We start from the raw sequence: 20,455 nt of genomic DNA, 5'->3' as shown, positions 1-20,455 counted from the left end.
GCACAGGTGTGTGCCGTCAGTAGGGTCCTTTGGCATTGTGGTAGATGTTGTCCATGCATCTTTAATTTCCTTTTTCAGTCCTCATTAAGCAAGTAAAATGCTTTCTCAACTTTCAATGAGTTAAAGTTTTTCTTATTTGATCACTAGTTCTTAGAGTAAAGTGTCTAGTTACTGAGGCTGTGTTCCACAGAAATGGAAGGTTAAAAGGAATGGGAATCAAAAAATCTTCTGAATCTCCGTGGCTGTCTTAAGATAGCTCATGGTCAGCCTTAAGGAGTTAGACTACAACACATTTTACATTGTCACTCTAACTGGCTTCCAATGAGTCACTGAGGCTGCATTCAAAAGTCATCAATGTCCTTCATAATTGAGACTGTAAGAAAGTATGTTAAGTATGTCTGTGGCCATCTCCTAATGGCAGTCATGTCATCTCTCCCCTCACGGAGAAACGGACTGCCACAAGGAACAAGATGACAATAATGACCACTGCGTCACTGCGGCTGCCTTTCAACGCATTAGGGACAATACTAAAGTATGAAACTGAGTCCTTGTGTCTGTTTTCCAGTGAACAGTGAATAGTCCTAAGGATTAAGGTGAAAAAATGGCCTACAGTCACAGCTGCTGTCGACTAAACAATCAAGGATGGCCTTTTGGAGATGAAAGAAATATCCATAGTCACAGTTTATTCCTTCCAATGACTAAGGAACAAGTTAAAGGCATGAGATGACAGGAAAGTCTCTGGAGTCACAGTGGCTGTCTTTTGGCATGCCAATAATGGTCATAAGGCATGGGACTATAAGAAAGACTATAGTCACAGTACTTGTCTTCTAATGTGTCAAAGATGATCCTATGGAGCGAGATGATAAAGTCAGCTGAGTCCCTGTGGATATATGTTAATAGGCCATTCAGGCCTTAAGGGGCAATAGCAAGTAGGGCTAGAGAGTCACTGCTGCTGTATTCCAGTGAGTAGTGAATGGTCTTAAAGAAGGACTAAGATAACAAGACAGTCTACAGGATCACAGTGGTTCTCTTCTAATGATTAATAGACGGCCTTACAAAGACAGCAAGAGGGTTTACAAAGTTGCTATAGCGGCATTCCAGTGGCTCGAGAATGGTTACTAGGAATTAGACTTGCTTGCTCAGTACCTGCCTTTAGGTTACACTTCAATCTGGAATGTGCCTTATTGTTATACAGCCAATCACTGACCTGATAAATTTCCATGCTCTGGGGCATGCCTTCCTGGAAGGGTTCCGTGGCACTGAGGAACGTCAGGGGAATATCCTGGGAGGAAGGTACATTCTGGAATAAATGCAAACAAAAAACGAGAACAAAAAATAAGAAAGAGTTAATGATCTAACATGATAGCAACATCTCCCTTCTTCCCATCGTTTATTTTCACTTACTCACACGGTTTGCCCTGTAATATTGTCTTCTTTCTTAGGACCTGTTTCACAATTATTTTTCATTGAGAAGTAGGCACGCCCAAAACAAATCAGGCATTCAAAATTTCACATCATGACTCTTCCAATAAGAAGTGATGGGTTTTTAAAGCTCAAAGTGGACTTAGTGCCTTGGAAGATCTGCAAGTATAATGGGCTAGGTGCAGGAAAGGGGAAAATGTGATGGGAGGATTAGTACAGTTATCACCCACCAGTGCCTAAGTTTGTGAATTTTTACAAATATGTTGCTGGTAGCTTACCACTAATAGAACACACATAAAACTACTCCTTGAGTAAGTGCCTTTTCAGGGTGTGGAAGGGAAGGGAACACTCCAGTATATACTTTGACTGTAAAGGAAAGGGTTGCTGTTTCTGAACAGGGAACAGTTAAATGCGGCTATGCTCCTGTTTGTATGATTCAGTATTGTGGATTTTCCACCTGGTGGTATTTCCACGCAACTACATTTTTCTTAGTAGGAGAACTCCTGGAAATCTACTACTTTCGTATATTTCTACATGTAGTCCTAGGATTCTGTGTGATCCTTCAGAAAGTCAGAAATCTACCGAATATAGAAAGACAGACAGACATATGATGAGAGCAATACGCAGAAGTTCTATTTGTAGGCCGGTGAATTACTTCTACCTCTAATCCCACATTTTGCTTAGAAAACGATGTAACAGAAGGTTTTAGATGCATTTCCACTTTTAAACTTACAAATAGATAGAATCGTGATAGTGATCTGTATAATGGGAGAGGTGTGGCGCCGCGGCCAGGGCGACTGACGCTGGAATCTGGGGATCAGGGTTCGATCCCCGGCTCCGGCGGCAGGTTAGCCCTGCACCATGCGACTCTGGGCAATAGCTTGCTTAATCTTCCCGACGGCCCCCAGCGCCTTAGAGACCCTAACGGGTGATTGTGCGCTATACAAATGTGGATTATTATTATTATATAATAGGGTGATTTAACTTGTCCACAATGCAGCTTCAAATGTCCTAGGGACTAAGGAAACAAACTGTGGTCATAAAGGTCTTGTTCTCAAGGATCTTCAGACTTTTCTGTAATACTACATGCCGTGGGTTTTAAAGCATTAAAGTGTTTTGGACACAACCTTTTCTAGCACGGTGGGCCTGATTTATGATATGGCGTGTTTACCTCGGTTCATCGGGGTTACAAAGGGCATTCCATCCCCCACCCTGATGGAGCGAGGCTCACCATATTTCGAGATCGGTGCTGGCTCAGCATTCATCTCTGTGTGTTCACAGGAGCTGCTGTCACTGAAGCTCCTGTAAAGGCACTGAAAATTTGGTGCACAGCCACTGTGTTTTAGGCAACTTTACACCAAACCAGTGCTTAATTAGTGATAAACGTAGTGCCGGGGCCCTCGACAGGACGACACTAGAGCTTGCACCATCCGTTGCCCCTGGCAGCACTGCTGATGACAGCACCCACACACTACTAATCATCACACAGTGTGACAATTCATACTTTTACAGGCCCCCAAAGTCATAAGAATAGCTTTAGATGTAAATACTAATAATTGGGAATGAAAATTGAAATAATAAACAGAAGTTGATGTGCTCATACCTAAATTGGAAGACACCACTACCTTGTGGAAGACTGTCATAAGGCCCAGTGCTGGCAATTAAGTGCCGGTGCTGAGCACCGGAAAGCACCGGCACAAATTAAGCACGCAAAACCAGTTTATTTGTGAAAAACAAAAAAACATGAATTAACCCTTGGAGTTTTCAACCAGGGTGTGGGGATCATTATTTAACTACAGACTGTCCACTCTAAATAGAAACGGTGGTCTGAAGTCCTTACTCTGACAGTCCTACTCGACTGGGCCATCGGAATTATTTTCCTAACAATAGAGTCAGCGGGGTCACTGCTGTCGAGTTTGGGTACTCTTGTACATTAGTGTTGGAACACCTTGTGCACCTAACTCAAAGTCAGGTGCCTATGCCTCGTAATAGTGTAGACTTGTCACAACAAGATGTATACTGATGTTGACCACTGGATGGCACAAATCCCCATCCTATGAATGGTATGGAGAATATGCATGACGACTTTCAAATGAGGACAAAGAAAAGATCTCAGTTCTTTTGGAGTCACTCTGAACAGAATGCACATTTCTTTTTGCAGACTTCCGGTTGAGGTGAAGTGTCAACTAAACACTGTTGCTGAAGTTATAGTCTGCTGCAGTGGAATTAAAATGCTGGAGAAGCTTGGACAAAATCAAAGGATGTACCGTTTTCTTTAACTCTAGCAATATCTGCAGGTAGAACTTGAAGAGGAAGCTGAGGGTGAGAGACCTCCTGTAATCCACCATTCCTCCAGACGCGGAGCCGGGAAGGGTGACTTCTTCCAGGATGTTCTTGTAGGCCTGGTTCAGCGTCTCCTCATTCCATTGCCTGGTGTTAAAAAGTCACAGTGTAAGAAAGGTTCATTTCTGTGTGGGAGAGGCGCAATATGGGTTAAAAAAGCAACTAAATGTGCATCTCTAATGCTGTGCTCATATACGTGCCCACTGTGTACATCTAATTTTTTTTAATCCAGATCCAACTTAAGTCTTCCTGGTGTTGCTCTTTTTCAGTTCCCCCTCCTAACATAACAATCTAAAACAATGGTTCTTAACTTTTTAATTCTGTGGACCCCAAATAATCATGACTGGAATCCGGAAACCTCCCTGAATCACTATTGAAATCACAGCCTAGGTAATTTTCGATGATTTGAACAGCAAAACAATACACAATAATACAGTTACAAGCATTGATAAAAGAAATACAAGAATGATAAAATATCATATTTCACAAATATAAAAACATCGAAATTCTAATTTTAAAGGGGAGGTTGGAGCTTTTTAAATTCAACTTTGGCCCCTCATCATCCACATTATATTCTGTTTGATGCACTTATACTGACTGCTCCCACGAACAAATCTGAGCACACCAACCTCATTTTTAGCCCCCCCCCAATTTTGATTTTCTTCACATTTACAGAATGTTTTTAAATGTTCAGTTTTACATGTTGCTTCTTTAAATATATAACTTTATTAATCTGTTAACATTGTGTCTAAATTGTTGCAGACCCCATGAGTAGACTTTGCAGACCCCGTGGAGTCCCCCGGCCACAGATTAAGAACTACTGCTCTAAAGAACTTTCCTATCAGATTCTGGCAGTGGCAGTCAGATGGCTTAGTGCCTTAGCCCCCTGTGGGAGAAATCTGTAACCAAATTTAAGAACAGACTTGGATTTTCGTTCTTACTCGATTAATACAGTAGCATTATTTAATTGAACATTCGTGATCACAGTGCCTAAAATATAGTTAAAACACAATATATGTTAAAGTACACATGTGCGCTAGTTTTTAAATGTGGGGTAAAATACACCTTTCTGAACAATATAAGGAAATAGGTCGCCGAGGAGTTACATGATCACATAGAGGCATCGCTGGCTGGGTGCCTTTACTGATGACTTGCATTATTCTTCATAATTTAACTAATAGAGTACTGTATCCCATAAATTATGTGGACCTCTTGCTCTCTCATCAAAGTACATTACTTAGCTAACCAGTGGCCCAGTGTTATATGGGACATCCTCTGCTGGTTCTGTCTTGTTAGCCCACAGAACTTTGCATGTTGTGATTTTCAATGTTCAAAGAAAACTTTGCATGTTAGGATTTTCAATGTTGAAATAAAACTGCATATCCCTGAACGCAACCCGCAGTTGATTAAAAAGGCAGGACACGCTGATGGTGTCACAGATGGAATGGAGCCTCCTGGCATCTATGCTTGGGCAGTCTCCAGGAATCAGTAGATCTAGCCAATTCAAGCAATAAAAATCTATACAAGACACTGGGTGCCTCATTCTTATTACAGGTGCATGTGTACCAAGAAAGCCCCAGCCTCCACATTCTTTCTATGATCCTGGCGCACACAGTGTAGGGGCTGCAGCATTGCAATGGGTTACCTTTGGTTCTAGGATAATGGTTGTATTGATCCCACATGGCTACTGCACGGCAGCAGAGACTCACAGACTGATGATAGGTGTTACCTGGGTCACTTCTGGTTAGTTTAGTGCTTTGATATGCTGCCACTTTAATATTGGTAAAATGATATGCTCATTCTACATTTTGTTGGTATAGTTGTGAGTTTGTTTCTGTGCTTGGCGTTATAAGGAAGATGGGCTTTTAATTTGAATTTTTGAAGAGCACAAGGGTGGATGCCTTGCGAATGTTCATGGATTGGGAGCATTGGGAGATTGATTTAATGTGAATGATAATGTCAGGGGATGGGACGTTTTCAGAGAGGTGGCTAATTCCAGCACCTGGAGTGAGATGAAGAGGATTGGATGAGAAAATAAGATTTGTAAGCCAAGTCCACAGAGATGCTAAACGCATATTTTAAGTGAAAACGTACATTGTGTTCAATGATATAGGTTTTCTATTGAGACAGTGGATTTCACTGGTGTAGATCTTGTACACGCATTATATGAATATCCAATAAGAAATTCCGGGAAAGGTTACATATAGCTATATACCCTCTGAGCTTCAGGAAACAGAAGCAGTAGTTAGAAGCATAACATTGCCATCCATTTGTTTAATTATTATTAGTGCCTGTTTAAATAAGAGTTCAGGAGCTGGTGTACAGTTCTTAAACAATAAAAACAGCTAGAAAATAGCTAATGTTGGATAACCTAGACTACTGAGATATCAAAATTATTGCCATTGATAGTGATAGCAAGACCATCAGAAGGAAAAATCGAGTATTCGTCAACTGAAGGAGAGTAAAAAGTTGCATCTGAGTTGCGAGATATCCCTTGCACACCAGCAGTTAGGAGTTGTTTTCAACCCTAAATAAGCTACATTGACAAATATAAACATTTCCAAAGCATGACAGCAACCAGTGTTAAATCCATTTTCTAAGCTATGTGCACTAAGTGGCAGTAAAAGGCACTAAGTCTGACACCACTTACCCATAGTAAATCAATAGATGGTATAAATCAAGTGACAGATCTGACTGAGGTAATGGTTTCAGCTTCTCGGCTCAAACACAAGTAAGGGTTGGTTTTCTGTTTTGATAGAGGTTTGAGGAACGTATCTGCCATGTTTTTTTTTTAGCAATTTCCCATTTTGTTTGTCCCATGAAAGGGTTTGATTCTGTATGGACATATGAGGGTCGAATACTTTTTGAAGGATTGTGAGATGTCAGTTTAGCACTTACCCACATACATCGAATGCAAGGGGGGCGTGGCTTGAGCACTGATGGGAGAGGCGGCGTGAGCTGAGAGCTCCGCGCCCGATTCCACTAAACATCCTTCAAAACCTCCTGATTCCCGGCATCACTAAAGAATATATCGTCGGAACGGTTGAGCAAGGGCTCCCGACCGACGTGGCGACTTTCGGTGTTCCCTGTGCACTCCAGGCGCGTCTTTTACTGCCAGGGCGGCTTGAGGAGCGGGAGCAACATGGCGGCAGCCAGGAGCGAATGACGGAGAGCCGGGCTAGCAGAAACGATCTCTGTGCCTTGGGGCGCACACCTTGATCCCGCGGAGGCAAAGAGAAGAACAACCCGACACCCTTGACACAGCCCGCGCACTGCTAGCGGGGAGAGCAACGCGCTGTACAGGAAAGGGCGAGATAAGCGAGACACTCCGAGGCCGCAAGATGGCGGCCGGAGGCCTGCATTAACTATATGGCTGGAGCTGGTCGTGACAACTGGAAGAGTCTGTACGCGGCTGCTGGTACGACGGAGGTCCCGCTAGGCTGAGGATTTTGTGACCACCGACCGAGTGCAGTGGAGCTGAGGAGCGGAATCGCACCGGGGGGCGCATGCTGCTGGCTCAACACTCTCGGTCCTGACAAAGAGGCGACCAGGAGCCCCTGACGCCTTGGGAGACGCCGGACGGAGGGACGAGCACTAGGGGCCCACCCGCCTGCCTCGGAGGTCGATTGCGCCAGCTGCTGTGCCCGGTAAGTGTGGTGCGAGGGACCTGCATTCGGCACTGCGGAGGTGGGGTCGGGGAGCCGGTTCGCAGCGCCGCATGAGCGGGAGCAGGGGAGCTTGTAAGGAGGCTGGGGGAGAAGATCGCGGGCCCGCAGTGGAGAGCACATGGAGCATTACAGACTCACGACCCCAGCATACGTTACAACACAGGCGAAGTGAAGAGGGCGGCCCACGCTCATGCTCCAGAAACAGGGGGTGACCAGATCTGGACACAAGTAACATACTAGGAGCAGCTGACAAGGCCCAGAGACTCACACAAAGGGGAGCTTGCTGGGATAAGATCGGCGAGGTGCGTGTACCACCGGGGGCTACCAAACCACTAGAGAGGACCTTATTAACGCACTGGGTACTGAAGGCTGGGAGAATAGAGCAGGCGGTGCCGTGGTGCCCGGATAAATACACGACACAGGGAATCAAGGCTTAGGGATACCAGAGCCAGGACTGTGTTGCTGAGGTGGGGTGCTGGCCGATACATGTCACACTGAGTGCTGGACCTGGAAGGGAGTGGGCTCTGTATGTGGCTGGCCCGTTGTGGATCTGACTACTCGGTTTGAGCACTATCAAGGTACTAGACTGTAAGGGGGGCGCTTGGTGCCCCAGTACAAGCAGACATATTGCGCAGTGGAGAAGTGCGTCCAGCTGCTCGAGATGAAACCTAAAAGTAAAAAGGAGGAAGCTGTGGGGCAAGATGACACCCATGGTGCAAGTGGAGAAGCCGAGGGGGCAATATCAGAAGTGGGGCTGCGACAACAGCTGGATAAGATTCTGGAAGCCATAGCCTCAACAAAGGACACCCTACAGCGTGATATTGCGCAGGTTGCGTCTGGGTTAGGGCTCCTGCGCGCAGACCACTCAAAGCTCGCTGATAGGGTAAAAGAGCACGATCTGGCAATTCAAGAACTGACGCCAGCACAGAAAGCTATGGAAGTTAAGGTGGGAGAAGCGTTGAGTCAGTTAGAGATGTTAGAAAAGAGGGCTGAGGATTCCGAAAGTAGGAACCGGCGCAACAACATACGGGTAGTAGGCCTGCCCGAAAATACGGAAGGGACAGACATGATTGCTTACCTGGAGGGCTGGCTCAACACCGTGGTTGCGCCAGAGAGTCTCTTCCCCTTCTTCACACTTGAGAGGGCACACTGGGTTACGGCTCGATGACGCTGCCTGGCCGACCCCCGTGACCAGTAGTGGCAAAACTGCTCCATTACAATGATAGAGATACACTGATCCAAAAAGCCCACGTGGCGGGACCCTTCAGGGTCAGAAATGGCACGGTTACCATATTCCCGGATTACACCCAAGAGACCCAAAGGCGCAGGGCCTCCTATCTTTCCGTTAAAAAGGAGCTCGGAGAAGAGGGGATTCAGTACTCATTGATTTTCCCGGCAAAATTAAGAGTGGTAGTGGATGGCAAGACTCAGTTCTTCATGACGCCTGATGATGCCTGGGCATGGCTTGAAACATATAGAGCGGGCACAGATCATAAAGGCCGGGAAAGCTCTAGACCTCCCAAAACATCTCAGATGCGCAAGTCCCAACGACTCCGGAAACGGAATAAAAACCAGCAGAAACAGCAGCCATCCCAAATGGAGGAAGATAAACAAAAAGCTTTAGCAGCGACGGCAGAGATCACGGGTTCACAGAGAGCTGGGTCAGCAGTGGGTACTGAATCGGAGGAGGATAAGAGGACGTCGGACACTGAAATTTCGGAAACAGACAGCACAAGGGGCCCTGTGGTTACACCTAGAACTGCGGATGGAATGATGGATGAATAACGGACATAGGTGGCCTATGGCGGTTGGATACTTAGCAAAAGATGATACGGACTGTTGGCGCATCTGGAGGCACTAGTGCACTTGTTAACTGACACTTGTTGCCATTTGGGATCCAGGGCGGTGGGGTTTAGGCAACGGCTGCTGCCTGTTGGGGCCGAGTCAACCTTCAACTGTCCTTACGGCACCCTGTAGTGGCTACTACGGGATAGTCTTGTGTGTATTGTTGAGACGTTTGGATGGGAGCTGATGACTTGTTATTGGGTCCTGTTCTGGGGGGGGGGGGGTAATGTTAAGCGGGGTGTTGCTGTTTGGGGACATGCAGGTGATGTGGGCAAACGCACTGTGAGAGAGTTGCAGTTGTACAATGGATGCAATGGGGGAATTACCTGATCTCAGGTGTATCACATGGAACGTAAGAGGTCTGAACTCGATGATTAAGCGCCACAAGGTTCATGCGTATCTGGTGAGAAGGGGAATCCATATAACCATGCTACAGGAGGCACATCTTACCAAAACGGAGGGTCATGCGCTGCAGCGTAGATGGAGGGGGCAGGTATTCAGCACAAAATACTCGGCTTTTGCTAGGGGGTTGCTTATTTGGGTGAGAGCGTGGATCCCTTTCCAGGCCACAAGACAGGAATTGCACCCGGAGGGCAGACATGCAGCAGTGGAGGGGAGACTCTATGGCAAGGACGTTGTGCTCTGTAGTGTGTATGCTCCGAATGTGGACCAGGCACGCTTCTTGCACAACCTATCGAGCGCGCTGGCGCACTATCTAGTGGGTCCTGTGATAATTGGGGGGGACTTTAACGCCATCACAGATGTAGATCTGGACAGGTCACATCCCCACTTGGCAGCGGTGCCAGTTCGGAAACTGGCCACAGATAGATCTGATTGGCAAGAAAGATGGGAGTTACTAGATATCTGGCGCGTGCAGCACCCTCAAGACAGGGATTACTCTTTCTTTTCCTCCATACACGAGCTCCATGTTAGGATAGATGCCATCCTCTGCTCTAGTCTGATAGCCCATACAGCAGCACATTCTGAATACCTAGCGCGTACTATATCCGACCACAACCCACTCTTGTTGTCCATTAGGTGGAAGCGGGCACGGTCCGCGATCCCTACATGGCGTCTGCGCCCAGAGACGTTGGAAGATCAGGTCTTTCGATCGGACTTAAGGGAGTGCATTGAACACTACTTCCGGGAGAACCATGGTACGACCTCCACCAGGGCAGTTGAGTGGGACGCCTTCAAGGTAGTTATCCGGGGGCTCTGCACTAGTAAGTACTCAGGCACCAGGAAGACAGTGCTAGGATATGTGGCGAAAGTGGTGGTGAACCTGAGGGACTTAGAGCAGCAACGACCGGGACAGCCATCTCTTCAAGCGCGGCTCCTGGAAGCGAAGGAAACGCTAGCGATAGAGATTGAACGGCTGCGTAGCTTTGACTATAGGGCTTACCTGATGAAAGTACACGTTGAGGGGGACAAGGTTGGTACCCTGTTGGCATGACTGGCGAGTCCGGTACCGAGAAGTGGTCCGATCATGCGAGTGGAGTCGGAAGCAGGGCTGCTGGTCTACTCGCAGGCACAAGTGATCTCGCAGTTTCGGACCTACTATGAGACTCTATATCAGAGCAAGCTAGAGACCGGGGAAACTGACATGGAGGGACATCTAGCTGAGATCCCACTCCCACAATTGGATGCAGACCAGGTGAAAATATTGGACCAGGACATCACCGTAGCTGAGATCAAGGGGGCTATTAAACATATGGCCAGGAATAGGACGCCGGGGCCAGATGGTCTACCCGTTGAATTCTATTCACACTATAGTGACATACTGGCACCTCGCCTACTGGAGATATGCAAGGAGGCAGAGGAGGCCGGCCACTTACCGAGGTCGTTGCGGGAGGCATTGATTGTTCCCCTATTAAAACCTGGACGGCCGTGGCATCTTATAGACCCCTATCCATGCTGACAGTGGACTATAAGATTCTGAGCCGTATACTGGCGACCCGACTTTTGCCTCACATGACTCTGTTGGTACACGCTGATCAATTGCGCTTCATCCCAACCAGGAATACTGCCTCGAATATCCTACGGGTTCTTGCGGGGGACTATGATGACTTGGATTCACCAGCAGTCCTCTCTGTCGACATAGAGAAGGCGTTTGACAGCCTGGAATGGGGTTTCCTCCACAAGGTGTTGGGACGGTTCGGATTAGGTGAACGATTTGGTACCTGGACAAGAGTGCTATATTCCTTGGCTACTGCCAGGGTGCGCCTAGGAGAGGTGATCTCCGACCAGTATCCGGTGCTGAGAGGGACAAGACAGGGGTGCTCGTTATCACCCCTGTTGTTTGCGCTGGTAATGGAACCCCTTGTGATCCGGGCTGCTTCGGACGAGCGTACCAGGGCCTGCAGCTGCATGGAGTGACGCATTATATCTCCCTGTATGCTGATGAATTGCTCCTCTTTTTGAGGGACACTGGAGAAGCGCTGCGGGGAGCATCGTCATTGCTCTCCCAATACGGGGCAGTATCGGGACTTCAGGTAAACTGGAGCAAAACATGCCTTTTTCCGGTCCGAGAAGGGCTGTCGCCGCCGATATCCATTGGTGCGATTGCCTGGGAGCCATCGTGCCTCACCTATTTGGGGGTCCGGATCTATCATGAAGTCTTGGATTTACTGGAAGGGAATATAGGACGGTGCGTTAAAAATCTGAAGGGGTGTATGGCGTTCTGGTCGACACTCCCTCTGTCGGTGGTAGGATGGATAGCTCTGCTCAAGATGGTGTCGCTTCTCAGATTGCTTTACTATTTTTGTACGTTGCCGATCTGGATCCCACCACGCATATTTAAAGACCTACGGTCACTGACCATAGACTTCCTGTGGGACAAGGGTAGGAGGAGAATAGCGCTGACCACCCTGATGAGGCCCAAGCCGGATGGCAGACTAGCTGTGCCCGATTTCGAGCTTTATTATCTGGCGGCACAATTGCAAGTTTTGACGCAATATATAGCGCGGGAATTCAGAGGGCCAGAACACACAAGAGGGCAAGGAATACAGCGACATGTCCTTTCTTACATTGTCATGCAGCAGAAACTTGCGCTGCGGGACTTGACGGGGGAGGAACGAACCTTGAGACTCTGCTGGAATAGAACCCAACGTAGAGCAGGGGTAAACCGCCCATATGCGCCGGATATCCCTCTGGGAATGTTGACAGTGCTCCCACACGGAGGGGATTGGAACCCCCTGGAGGACTGGGAACAAATGGGCATCCACATAGTAGGGGATCTGTATATGAATGGGGAACTGATGCCGCTTCGGGCACTGCGAGATGTGTACGGCCTTCCGGAGTGCGGCTTCCTCCTATATGCAGCAGTTGCTGCAGCGATTCGGGGTCACTGGAAGGGTGGCCAGTCGGAACCGCCTACGGCGTTGGCTTGTCAATATGTGGTAATGGCAGCAGGGACTGTTAAGGCGGTCACGTGCCTTCAATCTCGGATGGTGCAGGACGGTCTACAACCACTGGGGGTACTGAAAGCAAAGTGTGAGGCGAGCATAGGGCGCCAGATCCCAGACACGGCGTGAGGACACATTCTAAAGAGAGCGTGGAAGGGGAGCAGAAATGCCCGGTTCCAGCAGATACAGTTTTTTATCCTACATCGAGCCTACCTGACCCCGGGCAAGATTAAGAAATACTTTCAGGTCCACGATGCGGCGTGCCCCAGATGTTTGGAACAAGAGGTGGAGATAGAACATATGCTATGGCTTTTTCCCACCATTGGGGAATATTGGGCGGATGTGAGGGACCTACTAGACACCACAGCTGAGCGGCACCTAGATTACGACATGGCCACCTGCTTGTTACACTGGCTCCCACACACACGGCTAAAACGAAAATAACCAGCAAATTTATTGATTTAGGCTTATTGTTGGCCAAACGTGAGATAACCTGGCACTGGAAATCAAGGGCGGGGCCCTCGAGCAGGCGATGGCGTATGGAGTTCTGCAAATGGGCAGAGTGTGAGAGGGTGGTCCGGCTACGGCAAGCTAAGCGCGTTAATAACGATAAGGCTTTGGAGATGGCGAGAGCTTGGGAGGCCCTGACTCAGGCCTTGTGGGATGCCCAGATAGGGGAGGGAGACGACTGAATGTTACTTGTACATGTGATCATTAAATTATGAAACTGTTATGTAACGCTCTGTATGCAATTGGTACTATACTATGAAACAGGATCCTGGAATAGCCCACACCACCGAACTTTAGGGGGGGCGGGGGTTACGGGGGAGTTAGTGCTAAATTGGGGACATGGTTTAATTGGATATGGATGCTGTGGTTTCTGTCATATACTGTGTGTCAATCTAAAATGCAATAAAATATGTTTTTAAAAAAAATATATACATCGAATGCAAAGTCAACAAAGGACTGTTGGGTGATGCAAGTAATGACGGGGTGGATGCAGTGTTTACTCAAGAACATAATTAGCTGATTAAATGATATATGCGTCAGAAGCAATTTAATATGTTTTTAATTATATATGTCTCCGAAGGCTTTACGTGTTGCAAAAGAGCGAGCAGTATTTTACACTTGACAGGGAGGCACCGGCCTGTTGTTGGGCATTTGCACATTTCTTGGCTTTTCTTCAACCATTTACACAGGTGACAACCTCAGGGACCGTCTACATAAGGGTTTTAACAGTGCCTCACTGACATTAGCATTAATAAGGGAAAGCATGAAATGTTGTATCCTAGTAGTACAAGATCCAACTGTTAGTGAGATGAGAGTAGTAGATGAGATTCAGTGGCTTTTCTAAGAGTAGGGGCTGCTGGTGCTTTTATCTAAAGAGAAGTGGGATAAAGCATAAGGACACTTGTAGGTATTGAAGTTGGTGAAGTTATTTATAATCGTTTGATGGAGGGAGGAAAATAAATTGTTGAAGGCGTGTCTCCACATTTGTGAAGGAATTCTGTAGAGTTTGTTTTGGTAATGGGGTCGGACCCTGCATGGGTTTGAAAACCAGGGTCTGTAGGGTTGATCTTATGAGTGACACTTGGGAAGTTTTTTAACTGTATTTTGCACATTTGAATCCTAGAGGGGCAGATTCAGCCATTCATCCTGTGGTTGATAGTATGAGTGGAAGTGAGCTGTGTAATCACTTGCCCAAAGACAAACTACAAGACTTGAGAAGCAAGCAGAATAGAAAATAACAAGTTATCATCAGTCAAGAAGGTGTGGGATGTGTGTGAGTGTGATAAAAATAATTTTCTCACCTCCCTATTAACTTCTGGCAGGATTTCCTTGCACTCACTGTGGTTGGGCCCATTCCGCCATAGAAAATATTGAAGTCTTCAATGGTGTCGGTGCCTGCTCCGAAAAGGACCCGCATTCCGGCATTAACAAAGGCAGAAGCATTATCATGTCGCATAGATTGCCTGAATGCCATCACGTGTTCCCACTGCAGGTGGAGAAGGTACAAAGGCACAGGAGCATCAATAGCTGTGGTTCTTCAGGAATACCTGTACTGTCTAACTGGTAGCATTGTGTGTGTTTTCATAAGTAATAGGATTTAACTAATAAATTGTGAGGTAAGGGTCTCAACCTCCAGGCCATGGAATGAGTGTAGACCAGGCTGACAGCGACCACAAACCTTTAATATGTAAAGAAAAAAACAGGAGTAAACTGCAGGGAGAAGTCCCATGGTTCATATGGTGGTGAGTGGTGCATGTGACACATGACCTATCTGGCTTTACCTGTATGCCACTTCTCTTTGGTAAGACACTAAGGGGTGGATTTTGATTATGGCCAGAGGGTACTCCGTTCGGGATGGCCGAGGAAATTACCCTCACCATCTTGAGGGACTTATGCCGCCATTTCTAGAGTTTTCCGCCAGCCTCTCAGACACCTCTTTTTAAAAGTTTCCTGTCTATGTTGTAAACATTTGACAGACTGCTCAGTCAAACATGAATGCTTCCCGTCAAACTTTTACACACCTTTTCATTTTTCAAAGAAAACTAACAAAGTGGGAGTTTGTTTTGTTAAAACAAAAAAATAAATGACCCACACACCATTGCAGGTTGCTTCTATGATGTGGAGGTCATACTTTTTATTATTGTCCCTCATTGCCAGTGTTTACCTGGTGGTGATGGACAGTAAAAAAAGACATCCGACCGCCCACTGTAAGGGGGGCGGTCAGATCGCTATTATCCAAAGACCCATACTCCTTTGTGCCATGAGTGGTGCAGGTCACCAAAGGGGCCATCGTAGACATGCTTTTTTCCCGCTGATGGTAAAGGAGGCGGGCAGATTAACACTTTGGCGGAAAGGGTACTCCATGGCTGTTGCGATGGAGTACCCTCTCTGCCAAACATTAAATCAGCATGTATATCTTCCTATACATTATTACCACCCATAGCACTAATGATGTGTGCTTACCGTCTTTGAAAAAGGAATAAGAACAGAAACTAAAATCTCTTCATGCTTCAAGGGTGATGTGGCAGCAAAAAATGCCTCATCTAAAGGAATCTGCCGAATCCCACCTGTGGAAAAGATTGCAGTTAATGATCTATGCATAAGAAGAAGAAATAAAAAAACACTCAGTCTAAATTAGAGCCTCTTTTGGTTGCAACATTGGAATTTTTTGGCTGGTTCTGGATGCTACATCTGGACCCTTGTGTCCTGTTCTAGAGTACCAAGTGTTGTGCGCAGTTGGTCCGAAGACAATAGACCAAAGAGATATGTCTTTGAAAAGTACTCTTAGAATATTATAGGCAAATGGACGAGTGGAAGGAAAAGATTGGAGAACATGAAGGAACTATTCAAAACCAAAAATAGAATAAAAATAGTGCCCAATGTTGCATTCAGCAGAGAAAGGGTAACTTTAGAGATGGTTATCATGATACAAAACTGTAGAGGGATAGGTGCCTTTGAGGAGCTCGACAAGCAAAGGTCTTGGAGAAAAAAATCCTTTCCAAAATTAGCAGTAACCTTTTTATTTTCTGTTCTTGGAAGTATTTCCTAGAGTTCCAGGGCAATTGAAAAGTCAAATATTAGCATTTAAGAAAGAAGTGAAGGTAGCAAATAGTTCAATCAAAGAGTTCAAAAGCACTGAGATCAAGGATATGCTCAATACACCATTCAAACACCATCAGAGTACCACATCCTTCCCCATCCTTCACCTTGGAATAGTTACGGGTACAGTACAAGCTTTTTGCATGAGCTCCTCAGCCTAGGCCTCTGCCTCAAACATAGGTTTGCAAAACATTGGTCATTCATTGAGACAAAGGGACTCATGTGGACATTGGTGGGCCAGTCTCTGAAGTTCATTGTGGGGGAAGGAGTGTCACTGCCCCGTGCCTCGGCTGGACTAAGTTCCAAGTACAGGTGACATTTTTTCAAGATGAAAAGGTTACCATGTGTACCACGGGAGCCAATCTGTTTGAAAAACTAATGCATGATGACAGATCTACCATGCTGGAATGGCATTTTTGACTTGTTGTCACTTACGTTATTCCTGAAGATGGACCCATAAAGCAGGGGTCCATCGTCTGAAAGGAAACAATTAATTTTCCTGAGGAGCAGGGAGGTTTTCTCTACAAAAACACCATAGTTTCACTATGAAGACTTGGTAGGTGGTGGGTCCCTGCTCCTAGCAGTACTTAAAAACACTCCAGGACCTAGGTCTCATACTATAAGTGAGCTTCCCATGTGTTATTGTGGTGCCTGAGCTTCGCTTGGCGGATTGTATCCAAGTTGTACAGCCAAGCATCTTGGTTGAAGAATATCCTCTCCCTCAAGTGTAATGATGATGAAGAAGGAAAATGCTACTTACCAGTATGCATCTGTTCTTGGCATGAAGAGCTGCAGATTCACACACTGTGCATAGATCATCATCTGGTGTTGGGCCCGGATGTTTGCACTTTGTTGTTGTCTTGGTAGAAGTTTTTGGAAGTCATGAGATAGGTGACTCCTCCTGTGGACAATAGTGCGCATGAGCATCGACTCCATCTTCAGATTGTTTTTTCGCCAAGAAGGGAAATTATGGAGTTTTGTAAAAAACAGAAAAGATGGCTATGTGATGTATCTAAATAAGATAATACTGGTACAGACAAAGGTAGCCAGGCAGGCGGATGGGAATGTGTGAATCTGCAGCTCTACATGCCAAGAACAGATGCATACTGGTAAGTAGCATTTTCCGTTTGAGGCATATGAGCTGCAGATCACACACTGTGTGCATAGATTGCATAGCAGTACTCTCCATTAGCGGCAACCACCATTGTCTATTGCAGTAGTTTGAAATAGTGTTTTGAGTACAGTCTAGCCCACACTAGCTTGTTGTTTTGCCTGCACATCCACACAATAGTGTTGTGTGAATGTGTGCAGTGTAGACCATGTAGCTGCTTTGCAGATGTCATCTAAGGGAATGTTCCCTAAAAATGCCATGGAAGCCCCTATTTTGCGGTTAGAGTGGGCTTTAGGGGGAATAGATAGTGTACGTTTTGCTTTGTGATAGCAAATTTGTATACATTTGACAATCCACCTTGCAATTCCAGACTTTGATATGTGATTGCCTTCATGTGGTGGTGAGAAGGATACAAAAAGTTGCTTTGTTTTGCGAAAAGGTTTTGTCCTATCAATACAGTAAAGAAGTGCTCTTTTTAAGTCCAGTGTATGAACAGCTCTTTCTGCTACTGTCTGTGGTTGCAAGAAGAACACTGGCAACTTAACAGATTGGTTGAGGTGGAAGGGAGAAATAACTTTAGGAAGGAATTTGGGATTTGTCCTAAGAATCACTTTGTTATGATGGAGTTGTAAAAATGGTTCTTGAATAGTTAGTGCCTGTAACTCACTGACTCTCTGAGAGATGTGATGACCACAACAAAAGCGACTTTCCATGTGAGAAATTGTAGCTCACATTTATGTAGAGGTTCGAATGGAGGACCCATTAATCTAGTGCGGACAATCTTTTGATTCCACACTGGCGAGGGTGGTACCCTCAATCAATCAATCAGTGGTGAATAGAGCATGCTACTCACCCGCGAGGGTCTCAAGGCGTGGGGGGGTAAAGCAGCTCCGGGTAGGTCAAAGAGCCAGGTCTTGAGGTCTTTCCTGAACATGGGGAGGTTTGGGGAGCATCTGATGCTGATTGGGAGCTCGTTCCAGGTTTTGGCTGCGATGTAGGAGAAAGCTCTCCCGCCGTTCTGCTTCTGTGGATGCAGGGGACCTCTGCTAGGGCGAGGTCAGCGGAGCGCATGTTCCTCTTGCGTGCATGGAAACATACTTGGTTGTTGAGGTATTTGGGTCCGATGTTGTTGAGGGATTTGTAGGCGTGGGTGAGGAGTTTGTAGGTGACCCTCTTCTCGATGGGGAGCCAGTGGATGTCTCACAGGTGTTGGGTCATATGTTCGTGGCGCGGTGTCCCTAGGACGTGCCTGGCGGCAGCGTTCTGGAGGGTTTGGAGCTTGCGTAGAAGAGTTTTGTTGGTTCCGGCATAGAGGGCGTTGCCGTAGTCAAGTCTGCTGGTGATGATTGCGTGGGTGACGGCTGTTCTGCAGTCAAGGGATCCATTTGTAAGTCTTACAGAGAATGCGGAGGCAGCTGAAGCTGGCGGAGGAGACGGCGTTGATCTGGCAGTTCATGGAAAGTGAAGAGTCGAGGATTATGCCAAGGATCCAAGCGTGGTCTGTCGGGTGGGTGGGCTACCGAGGGCGGGGGCCACCAGGAGTTGTACCAGGCGGAGGTGCAGGGTCCGAGGATGAGGACCTCTGTCTTCTGGGAGTTGAGCTTTAGGCAGCTGTCCTTCATCCAGGCCGCTACATCTCTCATTCGTTCCTGGAAGCTGAGTCTGGTGGTTTCTGGGTTCTTGGTGAGGGAAAGGATGAATTGGGTGTCGTCAGCGTAGGATATAATGGTGGCGATGGGGGCCATGTAGATGTTGAAGAGCGTCGGGCTTAGCGAAGATCCTTGGGCTACTCCGCAGACGATGTCAATGGGGTTGGAGAGGGAGGGGGGAGTCTGACCCTCTGGGTTCTGCCGGAGAGGAAGGATCAGATCCAGACGAGGGCGGACCCCTGTATTCCTGCGTTGTGGAGTCTGGCGGCTAGTGTGCGATGTGCGATGGTGTCGAAGGCTGTGGAGAGGTCTAAGAGGATGAGGGCTGCGGTGTGTCCCTGGTCGAGCAGCATGCGGATGTCGTCGGTTACAGCAAGGAAGGCGGTCTCGGTGCTGTGGTTGCTGCTGTCTTCTGCGGGCTCGCTGAAGTTGTCGCAGAGGGCCTTGATCTTAGGTGGAAGTAGGAGCTGAGTTTGTCGCAGAGTTCCTGGGAGGGTACAATGTCGGTGGCTTCGCTGGAGGGCTTTGCGAACTGCTGAATGATGTTGAACAGCTCCTTCGTGTTGGATGCGTTAGTCTTGACTTTGTAACTGATAAAGGTTGTTTTGGTGTCCCTTATACGTTGGTGGTAGTGGTAGTCCATTATGTATTTGTTTCGTGCTTCCGATGTCTTCTGGTTCCACCAGGTTTTATCCAGATGTCTGCAGGTGCGTCTGGCTTTTCGAGTATGGTGGTGAACCAAGCGGGCGTTGTTTGGCGGTGTGATGGAGAGGTGCCAGCTTGTCGGCGCAGCATGAGACACAGCAGTGGAATTTTGTAGCTGCGGAGTTTGTGTCGTTGGCGTCCTTGGGGAGGTCTTGGAGGAGGGTGGAGTTCAGGTGTTCCTCGGTGATCTTACTCCAGTTCCGTCGAGGCGGGTGCGGGCGGGCTTGGGTGCGGTGGTGGTGTTGAAAGTGAAATGGACTCAGTGGTGGTCTGTCCAGGTGGGCTGGGTGGTGTGGCTGAAACGGATGTTTGATCCTACTGCGAAGATGGGGTCGAGGGTGTGCCCTTCCCTGTGGGTGGGAGTGCTGACAAGCTGTTTCAGTCCTAGGTTGGCGAAGTTCTCAAGGAGAGCGGTGGTCCTGGTTGTTCTCGAGGTGGAAGTTCAAGTCGCCGAGCAGGATGTAGTCAGTGGAGGTGATGGCATGCGGTACGGCAAGCTTGGCAATAGTGGTTGCGGACTGGGCGTGGGGTCCTGGCGGTCTGTAGATGAGTGTACCTCGTAGTGTGGTCCGAGGGCTAGTCTGGATCTGAAAATGGAGGTGTTCCGTGTTGGAGTGAGGGTCGCTCGTGCTGGATGTGGAGAGTCGGAGGGAGGTCTTGTGTGCGATGGTGAGTCCTCCTCCCGAGTGGTGTGGGCAG

At 47.3% G+C, this 20,455-nt stretch overlaps 1 protein-coding gene across 1 annotated transcript in view; it reads right to left on the bottom strand.

Moving 5' to 3' along the window:
• LOC144822537 (aldehyde oxidase 1-like) overlaps positions 1 to 20,455 on the bottom strand; it is a 661,088-nt gene that overhangs the window by 433,035 nt on the left and 207,598 nt on the right. Inside the window, exons 13-16 of the mRNA XM_078680183.1 lie at positions 15,656 to 15,759; positions 14,494 to 14,678; positions 3,690 to 3,852; positions 1,208 to 1,300 (exon numbers count right to left, since the gene is read on the bottom strand). Of these exons, the coding sequence (XP_078536309.1) occupies positions 1,208 to 1,300; positions 3,690 to 3,852; positions 14,494 to 14,678; positions 15,656 to 15,759 (545 nt within the window). The remainder of the gene's footprint in view (positions 1 to 1,207; positions 1,301 to 3,689; positions 3,853 to 14,493; positions 14,679 to 15,655; positions 15,760 to 20,455) is intronic.

This window comes from Lissotriton helveticus, chromosome 3_1 (genome assembly GCF_964261635.1).
Source record: "Lissotriton helveticus chromosome 3_1, aLisHel1.1, whole genome shotgun sequence".
Taxonomy (NCBI): Eukaryota; Metazoa; Chordata; class Amphibia; order Caudata; family Salamandridae; genus Lissotriton; species Lissotriton helveticus.
This window is presented reverse-complemented; position numbering and strand designations above follow the sequence as displayed.